We start from the raw sequence: 27,990 nt of genomic DNA, 5'->3' as shown, positions 1-27,990 counted from the left end.
TATTAAATATGCAGGATGGCGGTGAGAGTTACTTGATGACGGCAACGATCCCGGCTCAGTAATGAGGTGGTTGGTTTCGTTTGTTGTAGCAGTCCATTTATTTTTATTCAAGCAATTGCAGATCATGTGTATATGAATCAGCCATATGTTTGCCCCTAAACAGAAGCACCTGCAGTTGTTGTTGGCATTCAAAGTATGAATAAAAACAATTGGATAAAATGATGAATCTAATCACTCTTTTTCTTATCTACAGTATGTCCAAATAAGGCATGAGGCGAATGTTTCATTCTTAAACCAGCCATATATGACTATAAAATACACAATTTTCATAAAACTACTATTTACACCAAACTAGCTTCGCAAACAAATAAAAACCATGATGTACACAGGAATTGCAGCGACTTCCTACCTCTTAAGTGCAACAGTTTCTTTGCCCCCCACTCATAATAATATCCACGAGAACAAGCAGCCAAACTTCCACAAGCTTGTGATCATTCAAATGAGATAAAAACAAACAAAAAAAAGCGGTGTTCTGATCGTAATGATCAACAATGCGTTTTTAAAAATATTTTGACATATGTGATCTACTCAACAACAAAATCCAGAATTCACATGCTGCAGTTTTATTGTGGTTATCAAATAGCTGCTTGATCTCAATCCAATAGTTATAATCAATGAACACAAGGGCATAACAAGTCCTATTTAACAGCTGAGGTATTCAGTAATGTGAAACCAGTGAAATGATCTGCTGTACATCATCTTTTAAAGTCTTTTTAGGAATGGCTGACATAACCAGTCCAACACAGCTATTTATAAAACTGAAAAATAAAACCGTTTCAAATCTTTCTTCCACCATCTTCAACCGACTAGGGATTTATGAAATACATCTTCATATATAAATCAGTGACAACTTAAGTAAAATGCAGTATTATGGCAAACTATGCAGATATTGTGGCAGGTGTCATTAAAAAAATGGCTTTGTTACAGTCATCTTATGAGAAATTATCATGTCTGGACAGAACCAGTATTTTGACACTGTGTGACCAAAAAAAAAAAAAGAAGCTTTGGCACACCACACATAGGAGGGAGTGCACGGTTACAGACATCCTGGATCCTTTAAAATCCTTTCAGGAGTGACATGCAGTCTTCTGCATGGTATATATGACTCTTCTCTAAAGAGAGAGGACAGGAGAGACGAGTGTGCTGTCTAGTATTACATGTATGCATGTGCACACGAGGAACAAAATCTACAGCATTACCAAGCCAATGGCTGCTATGGTCATTCAGGTTAGAGAGATGAATTATGCACACGTGTGGTGCTAGGATATCAGTACAGCATCATTTAGAACAAATAACGCCTGCACACCACTCCATGCCACAATTTATTCAGGGATGACGTTTTGATCCTGCTTGGATCTTCGTCAGGTGGGAATATTTCTGTGGGCATTCAAAAAATAAATAGTTTCTTCTACATGAATATTAAAAATGGGAATAGAGTGTTTTTTTTCTAAATAATGTCAGTAAAATGCTTTTCAAACACAAGACAAACTCAACATTATCCAGCAGGTCAGTTTTTCAAGATGTGCGGCTAACCAGCTTAATTTGTTCTTTTTAAATGTCACCCCACAGAAAGGGAAACATTCATTCTAAAATATGACATTGGTGGGATTTAAGTAGCAGACTGTAAAGGACATCTCAATCTTCTTTCCCCCCCCTCATCTCTTCCGCAGGGAAAAGACAGCTAAAGTTGAGTGACACTCCTTAGAGAACTTGTGAACCTAATTATCGCGGAAAGCTGCAGTGAGTGCACTGGCGGAAATAATTGGACTAATTTCTCAGAGACTGCTCGAGAAGAAAAGCTAGGCCTTAAGTGGGAAGCCACACTGAGGTTCATAGAGGAGGACAAAAACACAGAGCTCAGGCCTCTTATTTAAAAATGTGCTTCGGTAGAGGACAAGAGCCATCTCACCCTCTAAATAAAAGTTTCCTTATTTAACAAGCTTCACATACCAACAAAAATAAAAAAGCTGCCAAAAACCCAGTCCCTTACCATGACAGGGCCAGGAGAATGTCAGGTAACAGTGCCACTAATATATATTCTTAATACAAATTGTGCCTGTTCAGATTTGAGTGCTTTCTAAGCCTCAACGTCACACGAGGCTCCTCAGGCACCCTGCAATATCCACGACGGCCACCCAAAACATCAGTTAGAGCCCTCAGTCAATGAGAACATGTTCACAGTGTAGTATGAGCGACAGTGTGAATACCTTATGAGGTATCAAAGAGTTTAGTGTGCTCGTGCATGCATATACCGCTAAAAGGCTTTGTATGAGTGATTCGGAGATGAAGGAGAGAATTTAACCATCATTGTGACAAATAAAGGGAACCTTTTCCTCTCCGCTGACTCCATTTTTGCGTGACCAGAGGAGAGATAAACTGGCACAGTGAGGAAGTTAAAAAATGATAACATTTAAAATAAAAAGATCCGTCCCATCATCAGTGATAATGGCCTTATAAGGCCACACTCCTCCCCACTTACTGGCACAAAGAACAGAACTATAGCCAGGATTCTGATCATTTTATTCTCTCCTTCATCCCTTCAGTTTAGTCCATCTTGTCTTCCTGTTTTCCGTACGTTCTCTGCTGACATGTTGGTTCAGATGCTCTAGTTTTGTCCACGTCCTCTCCACTTGCAGTGTGAAAATCCTCCCGTCTGGACATTTCCGCTTTGGCCCTGCGAGCATCCAGGAATCCGACGATGAACTCCGAGTTCTGATAAATGAGCATGCCAGACAACGTCAGCACCGCGCCGACGCAGCTGAGGGCGGACAGCTCGCTGCCGAAAAGCAGCTGAGACAACAGCAGGTTTCCCACCACGCTCAGGTTGCCGAGGACATGCAGAGTGACGGCAGAGGTGAGCGTGATGACGCAGCAGCTGGCCAGGTTGTACATGACTGAGCCCAGGCAGCTGAGCAAGATGAAGACCCACAGGTGGCAGTCGTAATAGAGTGGCGACTCCATCAGAGCCCAGTTTTCTAAGGCCAGCGCCGCGACGGCCAGGATGCAGAAACTAGGAATGGACATCAGGTAGAGCAGGAACACAGAGTTGATCTTCTCCTCCTGAAGTAAGATGCCTGAGGAAACAGAGAAGTTATGGCGTGATATTATGCAAATCTCCTATTTGGAAACTTGATGCCTGGACATGTAGGACGCAAAAACACATCTATCAAAACTCTTGATGTTTGCATAAGAGGTAAGGCGGCTTGAACACCCTTCCCTCATTGGAAACACTTCATAGTGTTGACATTCAGTAACAAACCTGTGAAAATGCTTTGAGTCCAGGCCTTAAACCAAAAACACGTGACAGAGAAAAGTTTGACAACAACAACAACAGCAGCGTGTGAGAGAGAAGATAAAAAATAGCGTGTTGAAACTTAAGACAACATAGTACAACTAATTTGGCAACTCGGGATGGACTTAAATGTTGAGTCATGATTAAAAATAAAAGTAATGTGCAGCAGCTTCTACCTGCTGGATCTTGTTTACAAATTCTGAATAAAACGCAAAAGCGATTAAATTACATTTGAATTCCTGTATATGTATTCACTCTAATTTAACACAGAAAACTAACTTTCTAAACAGTCTAGTACTGTATTCCTGCTGTAGGTATACTGGGGTATTTGAACTGATGACCCAGTAGTCACAAGCCTGCCACTGTAACCACGAGGTTCCCCTGCGCTCCTCCTGGTACAAAGTATGTAGCGTTACTGTATGTCTACTTTAGTGTTATGTAACAATTAAACACAGGGCCTCTATATATATTCCTCTATATTTCTTAGAAGCCTTCTTTTTTCTTCTTCGACAACTACAATGTTGTGGAGACTAATGACGTTATAGGACCTAATCCTCTGCCCACTGAATCTGCTTTAAAGAAATTCCTTTCACAAATGCATCCATGAGAGCACAGAACATTAGATCAATGAGTACATTGTATAAATTTGTTATGGCACTACTCGGTACATGTGACATCAGTTCAAGAAAAGGAATCCGTCTCTTTCCCAGGACGTGTTCACATAAACTACCGTCACTATAAGAAATCTAAAAATGAAATGTTACTATTTACCTATCCATTACTATCTGTCTCTAGTATACGTGGCAAATAAGTAGTATACGTGGCAAATAAGAATAACTTTTACAAGATCACAAAATAAACAATCTTAACTGCTGATTAAGATCTGCCTTTCTCTTAAAAACAAACTTTACCAGGCACACATAACATGTAGCCCATTCTAACAGACTGTTTATGTTTGTATCACGTTCCCTAAGAAACCAGAAACGTTCCACCTCAATGTGTGGGTGTGTCACCGGACTGAGGAGTGAATCACTAAACGTTTCCAGGGCTGCAGACTGCGGTGTCTCGGGGTGGGGGGTGGGGGACACTAAAATAACCTCTGACGACTGTTGCACGAGATGATATTTCCGGTAACAAAAAGCAAGTGAAACCTACAACGTGTACTTTCTCTTGGAACAACAAAACAAAAATGTCAACAGACAGAGAAACGGATGAGGAAAACACAGAAGGGGTACTTACTCTGCTGAATGGACTTGACCCCCCTCAACATGGTCGCTGCAAACACAAAGAAGCAGCCAGTCTGATCGAATTGTACCTCTCCCATGATGCTGAAGGAGGCTCCCAGGCAGATGGGCATCATGGCGGTGTATTTGAGGATGTGATGCTGTTTCCCCATGACCAGCGTGGAGATGGCCAACGTAAAGAGCGGAGTGGTGGTGTAGATCATTTGTGCAAACGACAGCTGGACATAGTTGAGACCCATGTTGCCAAAAGCGATGCTGGCGCAAAAGGTCAAACTCAACAGGAAAACCTTACATTTGGCGCTGGGGGTCAGGTCCTGTTCTCCGGCCCCTCTGTGGCGCACCACCTGCAGTTTGATCAGCCCATAGTCCACCACTATGGCCGTCAGCATGTGGAGCGCCGACAGCAGCAGGGGGTACCTGAAGTTGTAAACGGCAAATATCCACTTGTTGAGGCTGGAGATGGTGGTCCCCGTCACCAGCCAGACAATAACAGCCGACAGCAGATGGAGCATCTCTGCGGGTGGCCTCCTCCGGCCTCTCTCTCGCAGAGTCGCCTCGCGTTTTGAGAAGCCATCGGGGCTGATCATGTTCGTATCATTGTCCTCTCTAAAGGGAAAACACATGTCGAGTCCGTTACCTTCACCTCCAGTTGATACATGATCAAACCTCCATGCTTGTGGTCATAAAATGGCGAAAAATAACCTTCAACGCGGCGTTTTTCTTTAACTCCTTTGCTTCGTGAGCCGGTCTTTGTTGTTCAATAAAACGTCTTTTTCGGCACCGCCTACAGACACGTGTTTCTATTTGCACTACGGGCCGGTTGCGTAACTTAACCCCGCGCAGTCAAAATGACATACCGGTATGCCAACACAGAAAAACACAGAAAGAAAGAGGGAGGACCGAGAACTGTTTCAGGGCGGACTGGAAAACGGTCTGACGCCGAAGACTTCAGTGTGATGCACCAAAAACCTCATCCCTGTAACTAAATCTGATAAATATCAGGCGTGCAGGCAGCTCACATGAGTCGTGTTTTCCCTCTCCATGCTGGTGTAAAAATAGCAGCTTATATCATCACCTGTGGGGGATCTTATGATCCCTTTTCCGAGCACTGGAGCAGAGAGGAAACCCTCCTAGCTCGTAAACCGCACAACATGTAAACAGCTTTAGCTAGTCGAGACAGCTCGGTAACCGTTAACTGGGGAGCACGACCGTTCCCTTTGTCCGACAAAATAAGCAAAGGTAAAAGTGAGTTAAATTAGACGACCTTTGCTACGGACTTGTCACTTGACACCATCTGAACCTCTGCTAGTACTGTCAGAGCTAACGTTAGCTAACCCCTCTGTAACTAACGGCCGGGGGGGAGGAGCTAGCGCGCTGGTTAGCTAATGTTATGTTATCTAACGTCACTATGGCTTCGCGATGTCCTAGCTCATCTGTAAAGTGACCGTTAGCGACACAGAGACTGCAGTCAGCGGCATTTTCTCAGGACGAGTTTCGTCGTTATTGTTTTACCTTGTTCTTCAACGAGTAGCACCTTGACAGCATCGGCAGCATCCCTGGCTAAATGTCCCGTCAGTCGTTCACCGCGCTGTCAGACAAGCGGTGGCGGACGAGATTTACAGTCACTGGATGTGTGTTTTTTTTTTTTAAAGGGCAATGACACTCATTTAAGAGTTGTGTAACCTCTCTGCTGTGCAGGTTTTTAAAGCGTTGGAGCCTGCAGCCTCTTGCTCTCCTGTCATCATACTACGTGTTACAGCAAGTAACAGCAGGGTTTAAAGTAATAAATAGTTACCTATAAAAGATAAACCAAATATTGCCATATCGCTCTCTTCAATATCACATTTCCTATTATTTTCTTTGCTTAAATTGACTACAGAGGAAAAATACATCTAAAATATAATATTGTTTGTGTATGTGAGGCTCTGGGAAAGAAGCTTCAGCATAATGTCAGTTTAAAGTTTTTGGAAGGTCCAGAGAATCCATGTTTCTTTTAGCATATCTTAAATATGAGTCTGCACACCTTGCAGTTATTGTCAAATGAGACATTACTGTTGTCCTTGAGGCCTGACGACAGACAAGGTTTCTCTGGACGTCTCCTGTATCATCTCGTGAGTTAAAACACACAAACGGCAGTGGTCCGACAGTAAACAACAGCACGCGATAGCTTTATGTTTTTAATCGAGCTCAAAAATATAACATTTTTGAGGTCGCTGGGCACAAAAGGTGAGTTCACATCATGTTTCAGTAAGAGTTCACAAAACTATTGGCTAGGTGAAGAGGCGTTCCACTACAGAAGTGCTTGAGCACTCTAAAACCATGCACAGCTATACCAGGCAAAACCTGATGAGTCATCACCAGTCATGTGTCCGTGTCATTACCTGCAGGGAAACATAACATTGTGCTTTATTTAAACAACACCTTATTTGCATCATGAATATTATATATCTAATGAACTTATATTTATAATTTGATTTCCCCAACATCTCGATAACTGGTATAGAATCTTGACTCCATTTAAGATTATGTATACACAGATAGAGTTTAAGTTCCGCCCACGATGTGAATGTTGAAGTAATGTGAAACAATACTTTCTTACAGGGATTATACATGAGGCAATTCTATTTCTATTATATTTATGCTATATACAGGCCAAAAGCAAGCAGGCAATTATACATGTGCATCAGGTCCTATTATAATACATAGTAAGCTAAAAAAACATAAATAAATGTGTTTATTGGTTATAGTATGTATATTTAATACTACAGCAACATGTAATGCCAAGCCTCCTTTAATTGTTTTCTGGTCCTTGACTGATGTGTATAAATGTGATTTATTTTAATAACTATCATTCAGCTAATGGGATACTGTTACTAGCACATATATTTTGGGCTGCATAAAAAAACATTTCTGACCTGGGGGTATTTTCTTCTCAAGTGCAATTGTGTTATTGCTGGCAATTAAGCAATAGAGCTAGCGATGTCTACTGTTTTTTACTAGGGGAAACACGTTTGTTGCTGCTCATAGTATCGGGATAAGGAAGCCTGATATCCATCCATCCATCCATTTTCTACCGCTTATCCTGTATTCAGGGTCGCGGGGGGGCTGGAGCCAATCCCAGCTGTCATTGGGCGAAGGCAGGGTACACCCTGGACAGGACGCCAGTCTATCACAGGGCCGAAGGAAGCCTGATATGTTGAGTAAAATTCAAACAAAATAAAAATCACCCTGAAATATACACGTAAATCCCCTCAAAAGAAAAATGCCCAGCCAGATGTCTACTCTGAGTCTCATAGTTTTGTTGTGGTTAGTACTTTACTTTATGGCATAATTAAGGCTACAATTGAGATGCAACATAATTCCTTGCTGATGTATATCCCCCAGGCTAAGCAGATTTGTACTCACTGTTAATTTTGGGGACTTGTTAGAGAGAAATGTAAAAGACAGTGGTCAAAATAGATGCAGTGGAGATCGAGATATCCTGATTTTTATTCCTCAGTATTGGTGAAGATCCAAAATGCTGCATACTATGTTTCCCACAATGCAACTAAACAGTGTCTTTAGTTAGAACCTCCAAGCTTGGTGAACTTTCCGAAGTGCACCCGAGGATAGTCAAGTGACATCACTTTCATAACTTTGACTCGACAAAGCTCTTCCATAGCTTGAAAACATTACACAACTGTTTTCACAGACTATGTAGTAATCCTCCGTACTAGGAAAAAAGTGCAGTGTCCTTTTGATGCAAATGGAGACAAAATTGCAAGATCATGTGTGAAGCAGCGGTTGACTATAAAACAGCATGGTGTTTTCAGTCAGTTGTCCATCCAAAGAGAATGAAATCTGCTCAGTCCTGCTACGATCCTTTAAAATCTCAGGGTCTCTGTCAGAGTGCAGCACGAGGAACATGTTGTTCCGACTTTAGAAGAGAACAAGACATTCCGTCATTTTTGCCAAAACCTCCACTGCACACCTTGTCCCCAGGTTATCCCCATACACACCCACTGAATCATGTATTTTAGTGCAGAAATCATTTCTTTTCCAAGCAAATGTCAATTTTTCAGCACCTTCCACGCCCCGCGCACACAAAGAACTATATGCATTCATGAAGCAGGTCTTTAGGGTGCTGAATGAGCATTCACACAACACACACTAAATGAGGCCGTGCATTCTGGTAACACAAGTTATAATTGAGCAGAAGAGACTAGACTAGTAAGTGCAAGCAGGAGCTTGTTTTGTATTTGAAATTCCTGGAGCGACGGCTACCCTCAATCCTGGTTTGCTCACTCACACACACGCAACTGTCCACATGTCAAAGAGTATCCTTACATCAGGGGGAACCACTCAGCTTGTTGTCCTATGCAACGGTGTAAGGGCAACTTTTGTCCTAGAAGATGTCAGGGCATTGGCTCCAGTCCTGTCTTTCTTTGGCCTCCCAGTAGCCGCCCCGGTAGATGTAGATGCTTTCTCCTGTTGAATCATCTGCCCTCTTCTCAAACCACAGTGGCTGGTAACACTCGATGTCTTGCCCTAATGAAACAGTATCGTATTTAAAATCAGAAAAAAAGATTGAAGAAGATTGGTAACATCTATTTTCTGTCAGATCTAATATCTAAATATAATCATTCAACACAGTGAAGCTCAAAGATTCAAGTGAAGTATCAATGTATTTCTGAATGGAAGGGAACTTGCCTTCCTCCAGAGCCTGATTGGCTTGTGCCTCCTTTCTTTTCCTCTCCAGCCTCTGACACTCCTCCAGACGCTGTTTGTGGGTGTTTGCTTCGTCCCACACGCCTGCTTCCATGAGCCGCTGGTCTGGCCGCAGACGACTGTCCGTGGGTGCAATACCATCTTCTGGCTCGTTGAGCGTCAGAGCCAAGGAGGAGAAAAAGTGCATGTTCTCTGCATTATCTCTGAAGAGTGAAAGATAGAAGAGGAAAAGAAATAGGACAGGGCAGATCACAGAGGGGAGCAGGCTGCCACATTCAATTTCAAAGTAAATGTGTTGGATAGATAAACGTACGGGAGAGGATATTTTTTCCACAACAGTTTGGGCTGGAGCGTCTGATAAACTGTCTTTTGTTTGCCTTCAGAGCCTCCGCATCCTTTGCTGCTGTCCACTATTTTGGCACTCTCCATCTTGTCATCCCAGGTTCCTGACAGGATGTAACGCGCCGTGCCCCCTCCGTCCTCTATCACACCTGTCACCTACAGACACCAGAGAAGATGACACACAGCAAGAGATCAGTTACATGTATGCTCTGACTGGCATATTCACAGTAGGTACTACTTTGGGATATTCCTCTGCTCATCGCAACTAGATTTTGAGTGTTTGAGTGTTGAGTGACTATATTAAAAAGTTTAAGAGATAATATGAACTCCTGCTTCTCACTAGCTGGTGAGTCGGTGACTTCTTTCTGGGTAGATGATGATATTATGACAAAACCATTTGTCGGGAATAAGACATCTCTTAAACAAGGTTTGGTACAAGGTTAAACATATTAAGAGGCAATATATAGGCAATAGCGATGCTAACAGTGTTTCTTGACACAGGCCTGTGTAGCAGCAGCAGTGGGAATGTACAACAGACTTACTTTACGTGGGACGTCTCTGGAGAAGTAGCTGTAGGGGGAGAATTTGAGACGGCAAGTGTCCTTGGTAGTGTTGTTTACAATGCCAATGTCTCCAGACTGCCAACAGCAACAGGAAAACAGCAAAAAAACAATAGATGTGACTTAAAAGTGTATTATGACCTAACGGACTTTCTTCAGTAACACACGGACACACACTATACAATTTATGTTTGTCAATTATATCTTTCTGAACAGCAACTGCCTCTCTGTTGCCTGATTGAGTAAATTCTTCATTATAGTATGATTTACTGGTCTAAGGGGCACACCTGATCAATCCAAAGTTTCCCCACAATAATGTTGTGGACAGTTGAAGTCACTTTGCTCCACACGTAGCGTTGTCCGCTTGAGTGGAACTGCAGGTGAATGTTTCCTATAGTGAAGAGAAGGAAGAGACCAAACCTAACAAATTATGAATAACATTACAGTTATATAATTATTTGCATTATAGTATAAAGTTTGCGTGTATTTACAGATCAAATATGGCTTGAAAATATAATACTGTATACTGATTGTCAGCATCAATTTACTTGTTTCTTACCTAATGGCATGACAGAAATATATTTCCCACGGAACTTGCTATCAATGGTAATGTGCTGCCACAGGGTCCATCCTCGCTGTGAGGTCACATGGTGGGCAGCAGCTGGTGGGTGATGACTGACCTGAGGGTGAATGATAGCAGTGAAGTTGTATCCGTGTGTTCAGACTACACCATTACAGTCCCATTCTCGCCCCTGCATCTTTGATTTTTCCTTGAGGGACTATCACAACAGTGTGAACGTTGAAAAAAGCTGACCAGTAATAGCAGAGGTACGTCAGCAACCCAGTGAGTCGGCTACTGTCATTAGCAAATCATTTTTCATAGTGAAGGCTTGGATAGACACACTGCTGACATCACACGTGTCGTGAAAGACAACCAGCGATGATCGTGCTGTTTGGATAACTGTTTGATGGTCTCCTCCAGATGGTGACGCTGCTCTCTCTCTCTCATACTGCAAGGTCTTTCATCCCCTCCAGCTGTGAGTTTCTAAAGCGATGTTGGGGACTGACGTCTAGTCCGTCATCTCTTTCCACCAAGCTACGACAAGACTTCACGACTCTGTAATTGCCAAATCTGACATAGCGACCATTGTACCCGACACAAACATTGTGTGGTCTGAATCAGGCATGAAGCCATGTGTTCGCCTTTGTCTCACCTGCTCCGAGATGGAGCGATAGCCATACTCCTCCAGTCGGTCCAGCTCGTAAGTCTCTCCCAGCAGAGGGTTGAAGGGCTTCGCTGTGCGATGGACTGTGGTGGAGTACGAGGAGACAGAAAAGGCCGCCACCAGGCACATCTGCTCCACGGAGGATTCGCAGCGAGCTGCCCGGTCCAGAAGCTCGCTGTACTCCAAATCCTCTGTCAGACGCTGCAGCATCGACAACGGCTCGTTGAAGTTTACCTCCAATCACACACAGACAGAACAGTTTTCTTGTAAGACACTCAAATTCAAAAAACTATATTGGAGCCAATTTGCACCGTATGATTTTCATTTACAGGCATGGGTATCTTGGACAGGTCTTTGCCGATACAGTTCTTCATGATGCTCCACAGGTTAAGGGAGTAATTTGGTTTGTCAGGAATACGGCTGCGTCTCGGTCTTCGAAGCTGCATGTGGTTTGTGCCCGAGGTGTCCTGAAAAAAATATGCGAAACATTTTGAAATTGAAAGTAAGTGCATATGCAGGGTGTATAGCAACAACTAGTAAGACAACTGATCATGCTTGGGGCCTACATCCTCATTGTGAGTCCAGTCATTGGCCATGCCTCCGCTCATCATACTCTGGTTACTCCCTGAGCGCCTGAGAGAAAGCAACATCATTAAAATACAGATCAAAGTAACTGAGAACACAGCTCTGAGATTGATATTAAGACGATGATATGAAGATGATGTCTCACTTGTGCTGAATGTTGCCACTGGCAGTCACAGTTATGAATGCAGGGGAGTCCTCCATGGCATCGAAGAACTCTGCCTCGTCATTCTCATCGCTTGCGTCCCCCTCTTGAGACCGCTCCACACCTACAGCAACAAATACAGGACAAAGGGATGGTTTATCTGTCTGTCTTCAATCTATAAGTATAAACATCACACATACTGCAGCGCTGTTTTACAAGAGGTGGGCAAATAACAGAGACACTTTACCATCAAACACAATGGCTGAAAGAATCATTGTTTGCCAATAAATTATGAGAATATGTGCCAAACAAAAAACTGTACAGACCAGTTGTTATAAGAAGACCATCCAAAACAGCAGTTTGAAGACAATTAATGGTATATTTGCATCACATGATAATAACTATGACCACTAAATTCATGTTCAATTATCACACATCTGAAAAAAAAAAAAAAAAAACATTATACTTCTCATTAACTGTGTGTAAATGCTATGCTAATGCTATTTTGTTGTTAGGTTTTTCTTTGACTTCCCATGTTGGTAAATAGTACTAAGAGTGATAGAGTAATAGTACTAAAACTTGAGATATGATAAGTTTTACTGAGCCACATCTCTGTGATAGACATGCATCACTACTACTGGCCAGGAGAGGGCCATATTCTCTCTTTGTGAGACCATACTCTGCCTTTTGCACTAAAAAGAATGATGTGTCTCACCTGTATATGAGGTGGGGTTCTCCTTCCAGGCTCGCTCTAAGCTATTGTGCTGTTTGGCTAACTGTTCGATGGTCTCCTCCAGGTGGTGACGCTGCTCTCTCTCATACTGCAAGGTCTTCTGCCACCTCCGGCTGTGAGATTCTGCTACATCCAGAAAGTCCCGACAAGCCTGAGGTGTGAACAAAAACACACATCGAAAAGATGAGCCCTCAAGCCACATTCCCTCATTAAAAGAGACAACTGATCATGTCTCGCATTTACAGTAGTTTTACTGGATGAAGTTCGCATGGCGAAAACTCACATTGATCATAGCATTGGAGGTGATGCGGAAAAGGGTGGCTCGCTCATTAACAGCTTTTACTCTGTCTGTGCTGTCAACGGATCCGCGCAGTTCCTCGAGTTCGCTGAGGGAGCGCTGGAGGGCGGCGCCGTGCTTTCCTATCAGCTCATTACAGGTGCTCAGGTCATCTAGCTTGCTGGCCAGAGTCTTGAGCACCCCTTGGGTTAGGGCTCGATCCTCCTGAGGTACGGGGCCTTCATCTCCTGAGTCATCTTCAAAGACAAAAAGGGGCACAAATTGCATAATTTACCAAAGAAAGGCTGGTTATTACTAGAGGTTTAACATCTGAATAAAGTGGGAGCTTATGGTGGTGAAACTGTAAACAGTACATGTCTCATCAGACATCGGAAAATCTATTTAAATAATTAATGTTTGTGGGGAACGGATGGAGGAAGATAATAACACTTCACACCCTGGTCCTCCACACCTCTTCCTCTACAAGATGGGAAAGCTGTGAATGAACACTGTTGCCCTGGAAACCCAGGCTCATGCAATCAGGAGGCTAGGCTATTTTTAGAAGAAGAGGGAGAAAAAAAGATGACGCACTACCCCTTTCCTCCTCTCTTTCTCACTCTCTACCTCTCTACCCCTCTAAGGCATGAGCTGAGCCATCAGTCTCAGATCTTTATGAAGGAGAGCAGGGAGTTATAAATTATGACATTAACTCAAAAAAGCATTCACTACTTGAACCCTAGAGTATTTCTCTCATATTGACTCTTTAAGCATAAACAATTTTTTACTACTTGGTCCACTTACTTATAGCAAAATCACTATTATATACCTTTCTTTGTATGGCTCCAGCATCACATCAAACAGAAACTCTAGATGTCAAGACACATTTGGTACTAAAGCTTGGGATTTTGACAAGATTTAACACATTCCGAGGCTTTGAATAATGCTTGTGATAATGGAGCAGGGAAAGAATCTAGGTATGAGAGGGTAATAGAGCAAAATGGGCTCTGTGAGTACCAAAGCTGGGAGACAAACTACTACTGCCCTATATGCAGGGAAAGGAAAGGGGGGGAAATCAGGGCAAACAGGAATTACAAAGTCTCAGGAGGAGAAGATTAAAAATTAGAGGGTAAAAAAACAAACCTTTAGGCATCTGTTATGGTTTCATGACCCATATGCAGGAGAGGAAAAGGATGTAATTTGACTTATCGTGCTCAAGCTATTAAAAAACTATATTGTGAATTTAATTTGTTTATATGGAAGTGAAATTCTTCTTGCAGCCATAAAACACAGCCCTGGAATAATACCAAACATGCAGGAGAGACGCTTACTGGTCTGCTCTGTGTACTAATGGGCTATTTTTCCACGCAGGACACAAATTGGTGACTCATCGTTGAACCATGAAAACACCCCCACAGGTGATAGAGAGAGCACCAGTATGAAAAGAGTCTGGGAAGAGAGGATATTATATTTTATATTTATGTGCCTCCTAAAACTGGTGCTCAAGTAGAGGTTATAGCTATTACAACTTCCACAACAACCACTTCATTTCAGCTATTCTAATCCACTTCTAGACAATTAATTAGCTCTGATATAATTGCCACTAAGCTAATAACCAAGGGCTCTTGTAATAATAATCTCTAATCACATCACATTACACACACACACACACACACACACACAAACTTCACCAAAACACACACACACACACACACACACAAAAACTTCCCCAAAACACACACACACACACACACACACACACACACACACACACACACACACACACACACACACACACACACACACACACACACACACACACACACACACACACACACACACACACACACACACACAAACTTCACCAAAACACACACACACACACACACACACACACACACAAAAACTTCCCCAAAACACACAAGGATCTGTGTGGGAATTTACACATGCATACAAATACATGTCCGAAATTATGTGAAGCATTCAGACAGTGTAACAAAGGTTTGTTCAAGAATATTATATTATATTCGCCGCATATTAATAAACACAGCTGTGGTCGGATTATAAATCTATGAGGAAAATAAATAATGGAACTACAATCAAGACAAAACAGTAATAACACTGTAAAACACAATTTCTGAACCGTGGGAAATCTCAGAGAGTAAGTAAGGGTGTGTGAAATCTCACTCTCAGTGATCCAATGTTATGCAACGGTAGATACAGCATTAACGCCTCACATTAACCCACATTAACACATCCTCCATGGTCTCCATAGGCTGATGTAGCCAGATAAACAGAAAACATTGATCTTGCTGGTGCAAAACCTTTTACTCAGCAGTAAAAAAGTGCTTAAATGCACACATCACTTATGAAGGAATCCTCTAGCAGCTGTCTTCTCTTTACAGTAATAATCTGAGGAAAAGTAGTAGGATTCAAGTCAGTCAAATACCACACATTTGACTGATTGTTAAATACTGTTGTCCTGCAGTGACTTTGAAAAATTACGGTGCCATTTGATCAACTTTAAAGCAAATTCAATCCTGTGAGAAATCCAATGGACATGTTTACACAGACATTTTCACAAAATACAGCTAAACTAGCCGGACTCCATAATCAGACACACAACAATTACAAGCCCACATGCAAGCAGAAAGCTTCTATCTTAATTCTTATACTGCTCTTGGTAAAATAATTAAAAGGTTACTTACAAGGTGACACTCATAGAAAAGGCTACACTCGTGTATCCCTATTGTCCACAGAGTGTACGGTGAAAAAATATTCTCAATGAAAATCCTCACACCATCTCTCTTTTTACTCCTCCTGCTACCAGAACAGGAGGAGGAGTCTCGAGGAAGGTCATTTCATTCAGCTCTGACTGTCGTCATACTGATGGAGACAGGGAGGGAAAAAGGGAGACGGAGTGGGAGGGAGCTGGTAGCTGCATGTGTGTTTGAGCACATTTGTGCAGGAGAACGAGAGAGGAAAAATCTGTGCATCCTGGTTCTCCATTCCTCCAATTTTGTTTCTTTCATACAAATAAGGCTAGACAGCAGCAAACTGAAAATGTCTCCAGAAACGTAGAATAGGATACATATCATATTACAAATTTGTCATAACATATTGTGTGCAGGTATCCCAAGGTAAAAAGTGATGAATTAGTATTTTGAAATGACATGATTAAATGGAGATTTTGTGTTAACAAACATGATAATTTACCCTGCTGAATGTGAACATGTGGAAAACATTGCCCTCTTGTGGCTTGATGTTTACATAACAAATAAATAAAAATATGCATTGAGGTTGGTTGTGTGAACCTGCGACATTAACCTTCAGCTAAAATTAGTTTGTCTGCCTTCGATTTTCCCAGGTTAACGTTGTTGTTTCTTTAAAGTGCACATTAGGGATATTCTGCAAGTTATTTATTACAAGGATACCAAATACCAATAAAAAAATAGACATTGGCTAGTTTGTCTGCATGGGCTGACCATTTAAAAAATCATATTTCTTTGCACACATTCTGAACACTGACACTCATATGGGTCTCAGGATATAAAACATCTCACCTGAGTGATGCATCAGCAGAGTGGAATTGGCCCTAGCTTGCTGCAGGGCTGAGACCCATCGCTGACACTCTCCGTCAGAGGTGGCCTTCAGGTGGTAGCTTCGACCTCCGCTGGTCAACACCAAGTGACAGGTGTCGCCCACCTCGATGTGTGCCGTTGCCATGGGAATGGTGCCCCTGCAGGTGTGTGCCATCTCTGCCTGAGTCCTGAGGGAAACAGAGGAGCAAAATGGGGCTTGTTCTGTGTCTGGTTGATTTCAAAGCAGTTTTCAGTTAGAATAGTAAAGCTTCTCACTTAGTCTGTCAAACATGATGCAACCTTTGATTTGATTCAATAGGAAGCCTATATTTCTCTGCAGGCCTTAGACAGTATGTAGGCCTACTGTAGCGTAACACTTTCACTTTCATATATTATTTTACTTGCACGGTAGATTAGCATTATCTTATACGGCATGTAACATACAATAAAAAAACGACATTTTATTTTTAGATTATAACTGTCAAAGAATATTTAGTTGTGTCCTCTTCTTACATGCCCCCCACAGTATTAATCACTGTCATAACAATATGTCACAGTTGATACTATGCAGTTTGTTTCTTTGTCGCTTGGTTTCTACTTGTACAAACAAATAACAACTCAAATTTGAGTAGGGTTAGCTTAAACTAGCTAGTTAGTTAGCTAGTTAACCTGGCTAACGTTATACATCTTGGAGCATCTTTTATGAAATCCGCATTTAACATACCGAAGGACACCGAGGTTAGCCGTTAATTTAACGTACGTATAATTCACAACTCATAAATCAACATTCTCCATCTGATGTCATTGACTTTTGTTAGTCAACGTTAACATGCAGGGTGCTCGTTCTTTGGCCAGGTAACGTTAACGTTAAAAAGTTGTATTCCGCATTTAAAAAAAAACGTTTTTACCACAAATCAACTCTGCCAGCAAATGTAATAATTATACATTTTTTTATTGTTCATCGAATAAATGCTAGCTATAAAACCGTGTGATGTGGAGATGAGGTTACGTCCGGCTACCTGTAGTAGGACAGCATGCCGTTACTGAGGACGAACCACCGCCGCTGGTAGCCCTTCAGGTAGTTGGTCCATTTATAGAGCCAGCCCTTGTAGGTGCCGGTATCCAAACACGGCAGCTGGAGCCCCGGGAGGGTCGGGGAGGGCATGCTCTTCACCAGCTCGTTCATTTGCTCCTCTCGGCCGGTTACGTTACCCCAGTGGGATGGACGAAGAGTCGGTGCCGTTTTTGGTCGCGTTGCCGGCCGCCTGTCAACAGCTGTACCGTTAGCTAGCTCAGTGAGCCAGCTGCACTGTACTGTAGCCTCCGCTAACGCTACTGTTAGCTTGCAGCTGTTTAGCGAAGCTACGAGTGCCCCCCCTCCCTCCTCCTCCTCCCTTTTACCTGTAATAGTTTGACAAAGATCTACGTAGTTACGCTGCATAACAACCACATTATTGTATGGAACTAACGCTGCAAACCGGCTGGGCCCTGCACTTTGACTGCGTGTATTAATAGAGCCAGTGGATGTGAGAGAGGGGAGATGATGACGTCCTTATCACAGGATTGTAGCATATGGGTGCAGGACCGCGTGTGTGCGCGCGCGTGTGTGCGCGCGTGTGTACGTGCGCGTGTGTGTGTGGGACACATGGCATCCACTGCAGCTTCCTACATCATATAAGGAGAGTACAGGGTAGGAGGATGAATACTGAAAACGGGTTTCAATATGCCATGACAAGATTAAATACTATAAATATATGAAAAAAATAATGATTTGCATTTTTTAAAATCTAGAAATAATTATATTATTATTATTATTATAGAAATAATATTTATTTCTGCCACCGTCAGAAATAAATAGAAGCTTTCTCAAAATAACGACTTATATTTAGTTATTTATATTTTTTTAATGGTTAATTCAGAATTTTCAAAGAAGTCATGATTCATAGATTATTGTTAGATATTCTAAGAATATGTGTAAGTAAGATTTTAGAAAACATAAACGTCAACAAAATATCACAAACTTAATTTATCAGCAAAAAATTAAATCAGGCTTAGGATGATGCCTCATCCAAACACAATATTGTCTGTGTAATTGCTCAGGATAAACACCAGAAATTAGGCCAATAAGAGTGATTATGATTATTGAAGTCATTTCTTGCCTTCAACTAACAACTTCCCTCCAAAGTCAATTAATAAAAAAAAAACACACTGAAAATGAATGGTGAATTTGCTTGCATTTCTTGAAACCTTTATTCAACACATCAAAATGGTAAAATATTAGACATTTGTACAGACAATAATTTAAATAAATACCTAGATTAATTATCATTAACAAACGCAACAAGCAGTATAATCAAAGAAAGGCCTAAGGCTTCTTGACTTTTTCTGGAATATTTGATTTTTTTTTCTCTATCGATTACAGGGGAGGTTACGCTTAAATAAATGCATTAATAAGTAAATGAGCAAACAGCGAACAGTTGAATATTATTTTCATTTGGCATCATCACAGTCATCAGTGAAATCTTTTCATTGTACAATCATTCCTGCAAAGTGCTTTGTGACAATATGCCTCACAAAAAAAGGGTTGTAATGTTTTACATTTTTTAGATGCCTACAGGTTTTCTCTCATCATGTGGAGGAGCAGTTCTAAAAGACCCGAAGGCATCCCCATATCATCATCGGAAATAAATCTCTATGGCACTACATCAGGATGCTTGATATGGTCTCGGATAGATATTTGCATTGCATTGTATAACTGTTTGTTTTAAATACCACCGATACAAACCAGTTTACACAGCACAATGTAAATAAATAATTTAAATTCCCCCGACAGGTGTGGCAAGTGTGAGCGTTATCTCACCAACAAAATTAAATCATTAACAGAAGAATTTCGAACCTCTGTATGTTCAGAGTTCTGCTGGGTACAGTAGTAAGGCAGTCAGCACAGCCGATAACATTTTAAAAATCGTCATGGTGAAAAAAGTTGCTACAAGAGTGAGTTTCAGTCCATTGTCTTGAATGTTTGTTGTCGTCACAGTGTGAATTGTTCCAGCTTCCTTCCCAATTGTAATGTCCACTTCCACTCATATGCAATACTTCAGAGTCCATATTTTTCAAAGCAAGCCATCTTGTTCAAAAACAGTGGGCAGCAGGGAGAAGTCAAAGGGCACGAACTTGACACCGGTCCCGTGGTAGAATTTGTTTTGAAACTCCACCCTGAAATCAAATATCCAAGTGAGCGATTTATAAATGAATTAAAAAAAGATGAATGCAAATAGGAAACTGAACAGAGCTATAGGTCACACTGAAATAATTAATAACAATCCAATCACATTTATAACTCCATGTCAAAAAGGGCATTCGGTCTATTTAATTAATCTAGAACAGTCAACTATATACTACCATTATATTATGATTAGAACTGGAATGATCAGTGAAGAGATGCTGTTGTGTTGTTGTGATGATCAATCAGTTGTTTGAGTAATTTTATTTATTTAAATATTAGGTTTTTTTGCTTTTCTGACATTGCACAGACCAAATGATTCATCAACTAATCAATAAAACAATCAGCAAATTACTATTGCTAAAATCTTATCCAAAGTTAAGTCTCATCTGGCGCAGCAAGACTCACCAGTGAAGTCGGAGAGCGTGGAGGAACGCTGATAAGCCCTCCATGACTAGTAGGATGGACACGGTGAGCACGGCGAAGAGGCCAAACACAGGAACTAAGAGCACCACCCCCACCCTCGTGGTGATCCTCAGACCCAGACGCATCACCATGCCCCACAACACCTCCGACAGCTCTGGAAACACAAACTAGAATCAGCGCCTCTGCACGCCTCCGCCAACCAAAAGGATACACAATATAAACAAAAGCACACAAAAATGAATTCATATCTAAGGTATAGTATGGAGATGCAATGTAACAGTTGGGCTGCACTTACGGGCGTGAGCCAAGCTGAGCGCCCAGAGACGCAGGTAGGATGCAGTGTTGGAAATGCAGCCCAGGCAGTACTCTATGGTGTGAATGGCCTGGTACAGCAGCACATCCCCAAAGTCAAACTGCAAAACAGGTCACATTATATATAAGAGAATACACTTCATTCATACACAATGTGGCCCTCCGTATTCTATGATTTACAAAAAGACATAGCTGGTGTTCACACTTTAAGTAGCGCCACAATTTTCTGAGAAATCACACAAAAGCACCACTTTTAATCTTGTGTTTACCAGAGATGTACTCATAAGTTTAATGGACATAAATCATCCAGCATGAAAAAAATGGCTAATCGACTAAATAAATCTTAAAGGACGACGGGGGCAGCCCGATTTGCAAAATGTTCTAAAACCAAAGACATGGCAGGTCAGGAAACACAAACATCATGACGCATGCCGAAGCACAGACGGAGACAGACCGACGGTGTTTAATGTCAGGCCATTTAAAGTTACATAACGCAGTATGAAATGTAACATTGGGTTCTGCCCTCTGACCTCTTTGGGGAGCGCTTCTCTGCTTGGCATTTCATCCAGGCCCTCCTCTTCCTCGTCTTCATAGGAGGGTGCGGTGGAATTGTCATCCTCACTTACACGCCTCACTCTCTCATAACCCTGAGGTGACACAACATTTTACTGACAAATTAACCAAAAATTCGATTGAACACATGAAAACCATATGATGTCCGATCACACATACTCTGCGTCTGCGCAGGCCTTTGCCTCCACGGTACAGCCAGTACAAGTAAAGGGGTTTTCCTAACAGCATCACCGGAACTGACAGCATAGCTATCACAACTAAGAAAATTTGCAGCCCAGTCTGTGGAGTAAAGACAACGATAAATATAATCATTAACAAGGATTAAAATACATCCAGAGCTGATAATGTCTCAGAGTCGACACATGCCTGTCCCGGGTAGAGGGGAGCGATATCCTTCCCCTGCATGACGAACATGTTGATGAAGTGGATGAGGATGCTGGGGGCCTGACTGGAGTCCCGCGCACCAAACGCCAACCACTTGTAGAGAATCATAAAGACCAGGTAGCCGAAGAGACAGAGCAGGAAGAGCAGCTCAGGAAGAAACAGCAGATAGACGTTAAACTTCTGTCCGAAGTGCCTGAAGGGAGAGAACAAAGTACGGCGATAAAGAAAGGGATATGAGAGTCGCTTCAGTGATTTGACCTCTAAATGTTTAAAACAATTTAAGCAGTAATTCATAAACAGTGTGGCTTCCTATGGTCCTCTTTACCTCCTAAATGCCTTTCTCTGAATTATTTGTTATTTAAGATTCATGTATTTATTATTTTCTACATTCTTTTATTTATTTTTTGGGTGCGTGGGCAAGATCAATGTGAAAAAAATATAAAATTAAAACATTTCTACCAGGGACTTATATCTCCAGCCACTCACAAGTGATTGAAGACGCTCAGCACCACTCCAAAGCTCATGTGGATGACCCCGATAACAACCGACATCTTCATCTTGTAGGAGTTGAGGAAGGACAGCCGGTTCACTGCCATGTTCCATATCTAATGGGATATTAAAAACACATCTCAGTGAAAAAATGAAAAGAAAATGAGTCGGTTACATCCCGACCGTAATGTCTGAGTGGATTTACTCACAGGATCAATGCCAAAGGGGTACGGCCCACTGAAAACGCCAGTGATGTTCGGGTCCAACGTAAGCAGAGCATTTGTTTGGAGGGTTTTATTTCTGCAATCCAAAAAAATGTATCAATTAGAAGAAATGCATTAAATCACATGTACTGACAGATTTCACTGCTCACTCACGTCCACTGTTGATTTGCGAACATAGCCTTGACGCTCCACCCAGAGCCAAATATATTGAGGGACTTGGAGAAACAGTCATTGTAAATCAGCCCGGTGTAGATCGAAAAAAGACCCATCATGAGGATGATGTAACGTCCATTGAAGAATGTCGTCCATATCTGACATCGACAGAAACACAGCGATCAGCTCAAAGTGATGTACGATCATCAGATTGTATTGAGTTAGGGTTATGGATGGGAGGAACGACTCATTCCTACCTCATTGCTGGATCGTTTCTTCTTCTGCTTTTTTTCCGTCAGCACCATCCACAAGGCAAAGAAGCTCATGACCATCCCGTGCCCGAGGTCGCCGAACATCACAGCAAACAGGAACGGGAAGGTGATGATGGTGTAGGGCGCTGCCAACGAGCCACACGATCTTTAATCTACTTACTTAGAACTTCGTCAAAGCAAATGCAGACACTTTAAAGTTGTTTTATTTTTTTTAAAGACGCAGTGCGAGTTCTTACCTGGGCTTACCTCGCGGTAGTCCCCCACCCCGTACGCCTCCACGATGCTCTGGAAGCCGGATGTGAACTTGTTGGTTCTCAACAAGGTGGGTGGGGTGTCGGTACTCGGGATGCGGTTCACGAAGGATGGAACGGTGGCGTCACCTTTTCTCTGTTTCATGGGAAAGAATCAAAAATGTAGTGCCGATTCCTATAAGCAAGGCCAAAACTGTGTTTGTTTCTTTTGGGCTTTATAAGTAGAATAGTAAACAAATTAAATTAATCTGTATTAAATATAATAATATATTAATATAATAATAATAATATGTTAAAGGTGTATTAAGCATTGTGGCAGTTTTCTGTCATCGTATCAGTCATAGTACTTCTTTTTCCTCACCGCGCCCTCCTCTAGCGCCCCCCGGAGGTTCGCCAGGTCACTGACGGGACACCACACCTCAGCAATGAGACACTTGTTGGTGACGTCAAAGCTGCAAAGGTTCAAGATGTGGTAGATTGCCTTCATCTTCTTCACGTGCACAACCCAGGTAAAGGCCGACTCCGAGGCCTTCTGCAGAACCTGCCTCAGGTAGTCCTCGGTGCGGTGCAGCACCTGGAGGACCACAGCGGTTACTACAACGCTAATGAAAATGCCTGTACGTGTTAAACGTTTGTCTTGATCAGTCCTACGTTGTTGAGGTCTTGGATGCGAGTCCTCAAGCTGTCCAACACATCCGCCCGCTCCTCGTCGTTCTCAGGGTGCGGGTAAAGGTGGCAGTGGTAACTAAGGACAACAGAGACAGACACGCTGATAAAGAAGCAGAATGCGACAGGAATTTGAAGTTAAAAGTCGCGCGATAACAGCATTCTTACCAATCGCAGATCTTTTGGACTTTCTGTCCGATCTGGTCGCCCCAGAAAGAGAGGAGAAACACAACACTTTTGCTGATCTCACCCTGAAACGACACCGGAACCAGGCAAATTATCACACCGGAAAAATGACTTTTACAATCTTTACTGTATATGTTTTCCATTTCTTTTAAGAATAAGGACATTTGTAGACCTTCTAAACTCCAAAATGAGACCAGCTCTTCAAACATATATCTCTAGTATGAATGTGATTTGATCAGATTTACATTCACAACATTAGCACAATAAGCCACCAACCCCACAACCATCATCTTATTTTGATAGAAATGATTCTAAGCTCTGATTGGTGCAACGAAATGTGACATCACCTTTTCGCCAACTGAGCCTCTCCGACTTCAAACCAGTGAGAAAAGCCTTGAGCAGATAATTGTTTTGCTCAGAGTTTGAGCCTTAAATAACAAATTCAAAATAGCAATTCCTGTTTGATTTTGACAGGCAAAACAAACGGAACAACATCTCTCTCGGCACGCCATTGTGAAATGTGCAATGTGACTCACAGTGTCGAGATCGGTGAGGTTCTCGTCCACTTCTGCATAGCTGAGGATGGTGTAACCTTTACACACTCTCCACAACATGCGCTCAAAGGCCTCTACCTTCACCCGCTGGATGAGACCGGACACAAACCTGCAGCCGGGAGACATCAGGTTACGTTTAGGGTTTCATTTCTTAGTGAAAGCGCACATTATGGCGACACGTATTGGCACTCACCCCAGCTTGGCTCCCAGTCTTTGCATACTGGTGCATCCTGTCACCGAGTCCGTCTCCATGGTGGGGAATTCTTCATACTGGGGACCAAGAGCCTCATGCTAATTATAAAAGGGAACACGTTTCATTCATGACAGCTTACGGTAACGGCTTGTGATCCTAATATACATAAAGCCTATGTGGCGTTCACACGCCGTCTGGGAAAGACACCATTGTTTTGCTGTATCCCTTTTTTTCAACACAGCAGCCGGGATGAGTCAGGGGCGCTGCTCGTAACGGCTGCGTTGTGACTACGTCTTTCATTAAAGTTGGCTCTAGCTCCACCTCCGTCACCCGGGGAAACAAAACATGTCAAGGACAAGATAACGAGACGCTGCTGGCGAGGCAGGGGAAGCGCTTTGCCTGATATGCAAACACTGGTTGGTCACACACTTACTCTGGAGCGGCTGTGTATGAAGGTGCGGGTGATCTTCAGCATGTGTGTGTACTCTGTGAGCTCCAGGAGGTTCCTCTGCAGCTTCTCTTTGTTTCGGGCCACCTCGCTGAGCTCCATCTCCAGCCTCTGGAGCTGCTCCTGCACACCACCAGATAGATATTGATTGATTGATTTACATAAAAAATCACTGCCAAAGATGGGTCATCTTTGGTGGAATCCCAATTCGTCATCTATCAATAACTTTTTAACATATACAGGGAGATGACAAATGCTGCGCATTGACATGTTACCTATATTACCTGGATTTTAAAACCGAATAACATTTTTCATTCTGTGTTTTTATATTATTTTGTCATCCCTCCATAGGGAGATGCCTCATAATCCTCGAATGACCAGTAGCCAGACTATAATAAAAGACTATACTGTAAAAACTATAATAATGTGAAATAAAATACAAAAGTGAATAGTAAAAAAAGGAGCAGTAAAACCAGGATATTGTAGCGCAGGTGAGTCATCAACTCTGGTTTTGTGGCAGTAAATCTAAAAATATGATGCAATGACATAAAGGTAGGCTACATGAAAATGAAAGTCTGACATCATCCGGATCAATTTTATTGTTTCATCTTCCCTTACTGACGATCACAGCCGGAGGTTTTATCTCGTAGAGATCCCAACGTTTGAGTGAGGCTTAATTTGGGGGGGAAATATGAAATATCCAACATATTTCCATTTGTTTGATTGGTGCAGAAGAGCAGAAACAAGATGCTACATATAAGCATGACTCTGCCACATAGTGTGGAATAATGCATGCTTTTTCCAACAATAAACCTACTTTTAAATGGAAAGTGGAGATTAACAGACCTATAGGATACGAGTATGCGTGTGAATATACTTAATTAAACTGGTTATTTTTTACAGTAAAATGATGTTTAAGTGACACTCACCATGATCTCAAGGACTTGTCTGGGGGGAGGTGCAAGCGGGCTCTCCTCCTCCTCTGGAACTGCTATGTTAGCCTTTTGAATCTCCCTCAGGAGGTAGCCTGCCCACAGAATAGGAAACAGTTTGTTTCATGGTAATTATCTCAGAAGCAAGCTTGCTAAATCTAAACCTCTGAGGGACTATTTTTTTTAATTTTTAACAAAACACAACCGGCCATGAGTTGCTGCCTATGCATCACCCAGGTGCATGCTCAAAGCTGCACCCACATCACACACACTGCAGGTGCTCTCTTACCCAGAATCCTCTCCATCTCCTCGCATCTCTTGATTTCGCTGACGAAGCGCCTCTGGAACGAGCTGACACTTGGGTTGAGCTGAAACCAGAGGAAGCATCGCGGGTCAGGTGAGCTGCAAGTTGCTGCTGCATCAGTCAGTGCTTGTGTGATGTAGCAGGGCATTGTCATTGCACCTTTACACTATTGTTTAAATACTGTAATAAGGTTCCTCTCCCAAAGTCAAGTGCAGTGTGGAGTCATTTGACTTATTAAAAAATGAAACACATTTTTACATGAAGTGTCATTCACATACAGATGGAGAGATGGACAGATAGACTGAACATTTGGGTCTATTTATAGGAGGCCGGGCACCCAGAGGAAAGGAGAGGTGAGGTAGAATTCATTTAAAGTCTGTATTAAAAAAGATGGGCTCACTAAAATAACACCGACACGCACAAAGACTTTGAAACTGCTTGGATGAGGTTCCATGAAAAATAAAAAAGAAGTGTCTTCATGTGCATTATTTCTACTTACATCTCGAAACTCGACCAGACCCAGCTCCCCGAGCTCACTGATGCAGTCATATTCAGAGCCGGACTGCAGGAACAATTGCGCCAAGCACATCTCCTCGCTCCGAAACACCATCTTTATCCGCCAGACAGACCACCTCCTCCTCCTCCGCCTCCGCCGCCGCTTTACGAGCCGTCTGTCGCCTACCGACGCTGGACAACGAGCCGTTTACAACAAGCGAATATAGGACATCACGAAACTCGACGAGTCGGATGCGAGGCTTTAAACCCCTGAACCAATTAACATCAACTCGAGGATTAATTATCGCCTATTAATAACGACTATTCTCACAAGGGGCCCGTTTTCTCATTGTGAGTCTGGGTTGTCGCGCCGTTTTATGCGTCGTCCTCCACAGCCGCCTGGCGTCTATAAAATAAACAACATGAAAACAAAGACGGAAACCTCGCTAATGCAAATGTCCCATCGAGCGCACCCGGAGAGAGGCGTCATCCTGTGGGCTCTTTACCTTGAACACCTGTCATCATCACGCGGCGCAGAAAACACGGCGACGACGACGCAGCGGCGGCCGCGCAGCAGCAGCAGCAACAGGCCGACTAGAAGACGGACCGACGACACGCCGAGCAGACAAACGGGGCCGGCGGCAGCGCCATCATCACACCTTATAAATAAAACGCCAGTCAGAAATAGGCTACGGCCGTTATTCCCGCTAGGTCGCGCGGCAATTGACACGGATTGCGTCTCCCGGGGTTGCCAGATAATGTCGAATCCGCTGAAATAATGGTCGTTTCTTGAATGCCAAAATGACAGGTGTTTAAGAGGTTTGACTTGACGGTTGACAGTAATGAATATATCTATAAATGTAGATTGACCGACACACATTTATACCGTCACATCACCCTTTTTCCGCAGCAGTGAATTTATGCACGCAAACCTATTTGCTTTACATAATGGAGACAAATGTGTCTGCGGCTCACATCAAATGATTTATTTCTTAGATATATATTAATTACTAAATATTTTGAGGGTAAAACTATGACCTAGATTATCCTTACTTTATCAAACTACATTTTCTCCTAGCCTATATATTTGTTATGTTGTAAATAAGGGGGTATTCTTGTAATTTATTCACATTTAGCTCTTTCTGGGCCACAGAATAAA

General features: G+C 42.4%; 3 protein-coding genes across 4 annotated transcripts; all 3 read right to left on the bottom strand.

The window, feature by feature from the left end:
- Positions 1-5: 5 nt before the first annotated feature.
- Positions 6-6,216, bottom strand: slc35e4 (solute carrier family 35 member E4). Of its 2 annotated transcripts, XM_084034467.1 has the most exons (3): positions 6,109-6,216; positions 4,592-5,202; positions 6-3,134 (listed from the first exon to the last, which is right to left on the bottom strand). In XM_084034467.1, exons 2-3 carry the CDS (start codon positions 5,181-5,183, stop codon positions 2,605-2,607), a joined length of 1,122 nt encoding a protein of 373 aa, XP_083890593.1. In that variant the 5' UTR covers positions 5,184-5,202; positions 6,109-6,216; the 3' UTR covers positions 6-2,604. The 2 variants fall into 2 exon arrangements, with proteins under 2 accessions (XP_083890593.1, XP_083890592.1); XM_084034466.1 differs by lacking the exon at positions 6,109-6,216 and having other exon boundaries at positions 4,592-5,259.
- A 542-nt stretch (positions 6,217-6,758) lies between these two features.
- Positions 6,759-18,079, bottom strand: osbp2a (oxysterol binding protein 2a). The gene is made up of 15 exons (XM_084035337.1): positions 17,766-18,079; positions 16,729-16,934; positions 13,175-13,425; positions 12,874-13,042; positions 12,162-12,282; positions 11,998-12,064; positions 11,761-11,898; positions 11,420-11,665; positions 10,765-10,885; positions 10,493-10,596; positions 10,188-10,283; positions 9,617-9,801; positions 9,286-9,506; positions 7,785-9,123; positions 6,759-7,640 (listed from the first exon to the last, which is right to left on the bottom strand). The coding sequence occupies exons 1-14, from the start codon at positions 17,930-17,932 to the stop codon at positions 8,981-8,983; spliced, it is 2,235 nt and encodes a 744-aa protein (XP_083891463.1). The 5' UTR covers positions 17,933-18,079; the 3' UTR covers positions 6,759-7,640; positions 7,785-8,980.
- A 903-nt stretch (positions 18,080-18,982) lies between these two features.
- atp6v0a2a (ATPase H+ transporting V0 subunit a2a) lies at positions 18,983-27,512 on the bottom strand. Its single transcript, XM_084035313.1, has 20 exons — positions 26,836-27,512; positions 26,322-26,400; positions 26,030-26,127; positions 25,086-25,223; positions 24,653-24,750; positions 24,442-24,568; positions 23,888-23,970; positions 23,705-23,798; positions 23,415-23,627; positions 23,039-23,189; positions 22,788-22,927; positions 22,531-22,688; positions 22,363-22,453; positions 22,151-22,269; positions 21,647-21,857; positions 21,440-21,559; positions 21,238-21,354; positions 20,691-20,808; positions 20,378-20,549; positions 18,983-19,962 (listed from the first exon to the last, which is right to left on the bottom strand). The coding sequence occupies exons 1-20, from the start codon at positions 26,944-26,946 to the stop codon at positions 19,860-19,862; spliced, it is 2,541 nt and encodes an 846-aa protein (XP_083891439.1). The 5' UTR covers positions 26,947-27,512; the 3' UTR covers positions 18,983-19,859.
- Positions 27,513-27,990: the final 478 nt, after the last annotated feature.

The sequence above is a fragment of the Eutrigla gurnardus genome, assembly GCF_963514095.1.
Source record: "Eutrigla gurnardus genome assembly, chromosome: 19".
NCBI classification, from domain to species: domain Eukaryota; kingdom Metazoa; phylum Chordata; class Actinopteri; order Perciformes; family Triglidae; genus Eutrigla; species Eutrigla gurnardus.
Note: the sequence above shows the minus strand (reverse complement) of the source record. Positions and strands in the feature narration are given on the sequence as shown.